The sequence below is a fragment of the Clinocottus analis genome, unplaced genomic scaffold (genome assembly GCF_023055335.1).
Source record: "Clinocottus analis isolate CAN_PGR_092001 unplaced genomic scaffold, fCliAna1.0.p SCAF_2, whole genome shotgun sequence".
Lineage (NCBI taxonomy): Eukaryota > Metazoa > Chordata > Actinopteri > Perciformes > Cottidae > Clinocottus > Clinocottus analis.
In genome coordinates this window covers 20755754-20763343 of record NW_027175931.1, presented here as the reverse complement: position 1 = coordinate 20763343, position 7590 = coordinate 20755754, and the positions used below count along the sequence as shown (strand labels likewise).

Here is a 7590-nt window from a genome sequence, read left to right as displayed (position 1 = left end):
ATTTTTTTTTCATTTTTAAATAATGAATGAGTACTTAAGTCGATGATGATAAATGATACATAATGATTGTTTAGGTTAAACAAACGCATTACATTAGCAAAATATAACACATTTTTGAAACACAAATTACACAACATTGGATATACGTTGCTTTTAATGTAAAAGTAAAGTGTTAATATTGGGATAATATTTTGTTTAAACATCTGCAGTCCAAGTGCTCACAGTGAAAAATAAGTTTTGCACATCCGAAGCGTCTCTAAAATCTAAACTGAATATGGAAAAGACAATGACCTCCACAGAATAGTAGAACAGGCACTTGATTATAAGTATGCATTTGACCAGTGGTGTACTGTACATTTATTGTGTAAAAGAAATGCTGTGCTGGAGGTTTAAAGAAAATGTCAATGTTTTTGTTAAGAAGGAGTAGTCCCCGGCAGGTGTTGTAGTTTTTTGGCCAGGCAACTACTGCATGAACAGGAAATATGTGAGGGATCAACAGATCCAAGATTACATTTAATTTAGCTGACGCATTTTTTCATAGCGACTTATAATAAATGCATTCAACCATGAGTACAAACTCAGAACAACAAGAATTAGGAAAGTACAATTTCTTTATTAAAGTGAAACAACAAAGTGCTATCAGTAAAAGACATTTAAGTGCTGCTAAAGTGCTACAACTGCGTGACCTTCCTTATTCAAGGTGTAGTTGACAAAGATGTGTTTTTAGTTTGCGACAGAAGATGTCAACACTTTCTGCTGTCCTGGTGTTAATGGGAAGCTCATTCCATCCTTGAGGAGCCAAGACAGCAAACAATCCTGACTGTTGATTGTTTGACTCGCTGTGACGGAGCTACAAGCCGATTGGCAGAAGCTGAGCAGAAGATAAAATGTAGGTCAGAATTCATCAATTTTAGGGGATGCTATACCCCTTTGAAGTCCTTCTGTACAATCACTTTTGACCTTCTTTGATAGAAAAATAGAGTTAATGGTGAGAAGACTTTTAGCAAACCTATCAGTTGCTAACAGTTGCTAGCGTTCAAGTTTGCAGCAATCAGTGTTTTGTTTTTTATTAAACTTTCCAGTCCTCACAAATAGAGAAAGCTCAATATGCAGAATCTAAAAACCTTGATAAATGCAGTGGTTTATCAGTTGCTAACAGATGGAACTTGTGCTTTTTGTGTAAAGATGCGTCTGTTGAATTGCTTCCACAAGCTTTCTCTCATGTCTTTAGCTCTTAAACAATATATAATTGGATTAATCATGGGGGGGAAAAGGCTATACAGCATAATTATTACTATTCGCAAATCTGGACTAAATGTAATGCCAACATTGCTAGCCAAATACACAAAACATCTGGGTAAATAATACAGTGAGATTATAATCAGCTGAGTAGAGCAAGTAGACAGAGTTTTAATGCGACCTTGTACATTTGCAATCTTAAGTACTGCTATAATTATAGAGCAATATGAGAACATTATAAATGCCAGAGATCCCAGTAAGATAAACATTGCTAACACTAGAGCAGGAAAACCATAAGGGGCTCTGTCAGTGCATGCCAGGACAGTTATACCAATATGATCACAGTAGCAGTGGTTGATTATGTTTGAGGCACAGTATGGAAGAGGGTATGCCCTAATAACTAACATTAAAGGGCCTGTCTTGGCAATAACCCATGCTGTAATACTGAGAATTTGGATAGTGGACTTTTTAAGAACAATGGGATATCTGAGTGGATGGCAGATCGCCACATACCTATCGAAAGCCATCAGGAGGAGAATAAAGGAATTCACTGTGCCAAGATAGTGAACAAAGTACATTTGAACAAAGCAAGCAGTGAAGGAAATGGTCTCTGATTGAAACCAATACTTACTGATAATCTTAGGTAAAGTGGTTGTGCTAAAAAGAATGTCGCATATACTCAGATTTAGAATGATATAATACATCGGCTTATGGAGACTGCGGTTGGTCGCAAATAAGAAAACAATTGTAACATTGCCTGTCAAAGTTAAGACATAAACTAAAAACAATACTGCGGAGACGAGGCCTTGGTACTCAGGATGAAGTCCAGGGAATCCAGTAAGGATGAATTCAGTCACGGTGCTATGATTGTCCTCTGGCATGATGGAGAATAAACTTCCTAAATACACTGAAAGAGAAATATGTGGGCACTTTGGATAACACAATGAAACATCATCTCAAACATTTAAACAATGGAAATGTAGCTATAGCAATTATTTACTATTTTTTCAGAATATTCATTATTTGTCAAGCAGTTTAAAGTAATAAATACAATTATTTATATATATATATATATATATATATATATATATATATATATATATATAATATTTATATATATATATACATATATATGTTAGACTTAACCTTTTACACTTACCTTTCTCAAACAGTTTAGCAGCATATTCTGCCGATTCACCTTCTACTTGAGCTCTTATGAATATATGCCTTGTGATTCTTCTATTCTCTGTGGATCTCTCACTCGCTTTGTCTCTCTCTCTTGTTTTGCTCAAAGTTTCTTCCTGTAAAAGGAAAAGTAACCTTCTGTCATAAGATAACTTCATCTTTCAGATAGACGTGCATCTGTTCAAAGATAAACTTCAATATTAATACTAATGGTAACTTTTGTTTCATAATTTTATTTTTTCTCAACATGTGTGAATACCCTACTTTTTTCCAATAATTGGTAACACTTCATAATAATTATGCGCTATTTATCATAGTTAAGTTTGAGTAAACATTTACTTCATCATTTATAAAGCACTGCTCCAACTCATTAGTATCCAATTCATAAACACAATTTATTATTGAATAACAAGTTTGATTATTATGAGTTTCATGATTAGCTTTTCATACTTTATAAATGACGGATTCCCCATTTGTAAATTAAGTAATATGTATTACAAACCCATCATTAAGGACTTATAGCTAAATAATTACATATGATTAATGTATAAATTATTAGTAATTTATAAAATTACTATTTAAATGTAATTTATTTATGCATTTTTTTATACGCACGAATGGTTAGGGACTATGTTAACATGTTCCAGATATATGGAGCTTTTCTGCTCCACATATGTGGAACATGGTTCCTGAAAGCTGCAGGTCTGCTGAGACCCTCAGCTCCTTTAAATCCAGATTGAAGACTTCTCTGTTTGCTGTTGCCTTTAATTGAACCAGACTCAATCGCTGCATCTCACTACTGTATTGTATTTCTAAAACTGCACATTTTGCTTTTTTTGGACTGTTTTAATGTTTCCGTAACTGTTATTAAAACTGCATCATGTTTTGCTTTTAATGGTTTTATGTGAAGCACTTTGAATCGCCTTGTTGTTAAAATGTGCCAAACCAAATAAACTTGCCTTGCCTTTATAAACGTGTTAAAAAAAAAACTGCAATTCATGATTAATTCAGGTAGTGACTAGTTGTTGAGCATTTTGTATGACCCCTTTAAAAGTGAAGCCTATCTATGTCTTGCAAAGCATTTATAAAGAACACACAAAACTCCAAACTAAGTCGAAAGGGAGCGCGGACCCGGGCCAGAAAGAATGCGGGCCAGGTGATAGGAGGCGTTGCCCATCAGTGGCACGAGTGGTCAGTATGTGTTTTTAGTTTGCTGTCACGTACACGTGATTGATTATGAGTATCTAGCTAGCTAGCAAGCTGTGACAAGCTAGCCAGCTAGCAAGCTGGTCACTAACTAAAGGTTCTTGGACAGGCACGTGCCACCGCTTCACCTCAATTGTAAGTAAACCAATCCAGGTGATAGCTCGCTAGATGCTCATAATCAATAATGTGTTTGTGCCAGCAAACTACAAAACATACTCACCACAGGCTCGCTGGAGATGAATTGCTTCTCACCTGGAATGTAAACAAGAGCAGACAGTAGCAGTAGGGGGCAAGTCGAACAGTTTTCAGCTGCCTTCAAAAAATACACAGAAAGTCACTAAGCATAATGTGTACGTGCCAGTAGACTTGGTAACAAACACACTCACCCCTTATGCCACTGATGGGCCTCGCCTCCCGTCACCTGGACGGCACTAAATCCACTGCCCGCCACTGATATGGTCCAGCTTATTAATCAAGTATAAAACATTTATAACTGTTTATGAGTTGCATACTAATGAGTGTAAATGTTGGAGCAATGCTTTACAAATGATGAATTAGGTGTTTACTCATGCTTAACTAATGCTAAATATGGTGTAGTTATTAGAAAGTGTTACCCGATAAATATCATTAAATTGTTCAGAGGGGATATAATGTACATGCTCTGCAAAAGCAAGGAATACTCCAATCCTGCTGGTTATTTTCGCCAACTATTAATTTAATAATGCTAATGGAGTATAAGTCCCACAGGAGTAAACAATTGCACTTGAACAACCCCCACTGTGTACCCAAAGAGGTTTTGTTAATATCCCCAGTGTTTAATGGTGCTCTCTTAGCACACAGCACGTGATTTATCTGAGTGGATTGTTTTACAGCATAACGTTACAAGCAAATGATATGCATACCATCTGAAGCTTGAGAGTTTTTTGTCTTAAATTGTTGGATACGAACTCTGCCCCATTTTTTTGTTGTCTTGGTATAAGACATAGAGGCCACTGAAAGAGGAATATTACAAAATTTCAATTGTTAATTTGTCTTATTGAATCAATCTCACAATGCCTTGGTGTTTGTCATGACTTGGTCTCAGTTTAGGGGGTCTTCACTACAGCACTAAAAAGTAGCAGCAGCATGATTAATATTAGAAGTTTCATCTTCATAAATGATTAAACCTGTTTTTAGTTTCTAACAAGTATCTCTGAAGATGGAGGCAAAAAGCACAAAACTAATTTGAGATGCACCAGAAGGCTAATTTAACATCGATTTGGATTTATTTACGCTAGGCTCAACCATCAAATTCAGATTCTTGAGAACCTGTTCAGAGCCTTGCATTGTCACACGAAAAGGCTCCTGAAGCCTCACAGAAACCGAAGGTATGAGTCCTTATGAAAAGTTGACTTCTATTGTTCCTAACACTTAAAACTTTGTCTTTACTTATTAATGTTTAGACAAGATATGAAAATCTAAAGATCCATATAAAATTTATAGATTAGTTTGGGCTTTGGGAGAATTGATAATCAGAGTAGCAGTGGCAGTTCACATGCTCATAACATCTTAAAGAGTCGCCAAGATAGTAAAAAAAGTTTAACAGCAGATTATGTGAAACCGTGGTTAGAATATTCTGGAATAAACATTGCATAAGACTGTTTTGAGATGAGAATTCACTAAGGTACAAAGAAACACACACACACACACACACACACAACACACAAACACACACACACACGACACTAATTAGCTCCCTCTTGTAAATCATTTGTGTTGCTGCTTCTGAGTATCATGATTTATTTTTAATAGTACATTGTTGAACACAACATCAACAGACTGATTGTATGTTATTTGTACACAACACATTCATGTATTTTAGACACCCCAAAAGATTACAAAAATATGTTATATTTTAAGAAATTAAACTAGTTGCAAAACAAAGTCTGATTGTATGACTGTCGATAAATGATTACCTTAGTAAACATTGTGAACATGAGTTTATGACTAAAATAGACCTACGCAGTGATGTATAGAATTTGAGACTTCAAAACACCAGTCTATAAAGAACTGCATCAATACATTTGCTGGAGTGTGTGAGAGGCTATTAAATTAATCCTGGTTTAGAGGCTGGTAAATCTATGTTTAAACTGCTTTATATTAAATCAGCGATATGTTGCACATCTTAATTTTAACCCTGGATTAGTGAAACCAGTTTAAACAAGGGTTAAAACAGGATTAGTTTATGTTCAATGTCTGCCATGATGGATTCCGACGAAATGTAAACAAATTCTCAATGTATGTTTAACAACTACGGAACTAAATAACCCTAGATTATGAAATCCTTTTCCTCAACTAACCCTGTAGCATAAAATTGCAAAGCTACAAGGAGCTGGAGAAGTGTTGGCACAGCAAAATTCCTCTCACTTCCATGCTTGATTGCTGGTCCAACCTTCCCATTGAGGTATATGACAGACTCCTTTGTGAATCTATATGCTGTGAAAACTCGCTGTTGTCATAAAATTCCATTGGGTTTAATTTATCTCTCATTTTCCTGCCAGGAACTCTTTCCGCTAACTCCATCCAGTGAAGATATGCAGCCATGTTGTCAAGAAAATGGAGATAAACCTCCTCCAGGGGTGGTTTAAATATAACTGCTAATCCAGGTTTAGTCTAGGTTTAAAATAACTGGTGCAACAGATCGGATTTTAATCTAGATTTAAATGGAAATTAAACAGAGATTACCAAAGGGTTAGATTAACCAAGGATTATTTGTAAACTAAGGTTAAACTTGGTTTAAAATCTGTAAACTTAAAATATGCACACACACACACGCACACGCGCACACACACACGCACACACACACACACACACTGGCTAGCGCTTGTCTCGCAGACTTGTTTTCTATCAGGCCTGCTCGAGTGATCCTGCTGGTTGCCGGCAGAGCAACCTGTCTCCTACAAATTATGTTCCCACAGAGCTAAACTGCATCTTCAATCACGTTGACCATAGAAACGTATTTTCACCCTGATTACGTCGGTGTTTGACGTATTATGAATGCGTCTGTGATCAACGTATTACAAATACGTTGATTATACGCATATACGTTGCTTATACACGCATTTTAGTTTTATTGTTTATTACAAATACGTTTATAATTGTGTGCTTGTGCTTTTGTTTTCTTGCTTTCCCGCTGGATTTAAACATATTTGAATTTGTAAACTTTGCAGAGAAAAAGAAAAGGGCGGTGTGAAGCCGGTATCGGGGCCGGTCTGAAGACCGCTTGCCCGAAGGTGCCGGTAACGGCCCGCGTCCCCGCCGGGTCCGGGACGGTAACAGCCCCCGTCGCGCCGGGTCCGGTCTTCTCTGAGTCGGGTTGTCAGCTGACACTGACGTGAAACATATTCAAACGAGCGGAAAAGAGCCCCGGGACACAACATCCGGTTTTCAAAGTAGTGACCGATATGGATGTGTTGGGAACATTTCTGACCACATCCAAACATCTTAACTGTACTGATCATACATACATGTTTTAATATGTTAAACACAAACGTTCTGTATAGTTTAGATGTTTGGATGTGGTCAGAAATGTTCCCAACACATCCATATCAGTCACTACTTTGAAAACCGGATGTTGTGTCCGAGGCTCTTTCCGCTCGTTTAAACTAGCATGAGCATGACATGTCACACTCAGATGCTGATGAAAAGCAGAAAAAAAAAACAACAAGAAAAAAATACTTTTTATTTGACTCTTAGGTTGCGCTTGATTATGTTGATACATTTTTTATTCATGATTACATATTTTACTAAACTACTTTTGGAAAGACCTATTCATAATGTTATAATCGACATTCAAGATATTAAGTTATGTTTGTGCAAAGTAAGTCCTGATTTATGAATTGAAACTTTGAGGCAAACCACAATTTGCAGATACTAATTAACAGAACGGATTTGTTGCAAAACAAATCCGTTCTGTTTACT

General features: G+C 36.4%; 1 protein-coding gene across 1 annotated transcript; it reads right to left on the bottom strand.

The window, feature by feature from the left end:
* Positions 1-1145: 1145 nt before the first annotated feature.
* Positions 1146-2120, bottom strand: LOC137790538 (olfactory receptor 13C2-like). Its single transcript, XM_068584875.1, has one exon. The coding sequence runs from the start codon at positions 2118-2120 to the stop codon at positions 1146-1148; it is 975 nt and encodes a 324-aa protein (XP_068440976.1).
* Between the last annotated feature and the right edge of the window lie 5470 nt (positions 2121-7590).

What these genes read in the sequence shown, in the direction of transcription:
- LOC137790538 (XM_068584875.1), bottom strand. Translation starts at nt 2,120, where the DNA reads ATGCCAGAGGACAATCATAGCACCGTGACTGAATTCATCCTTACTGGA.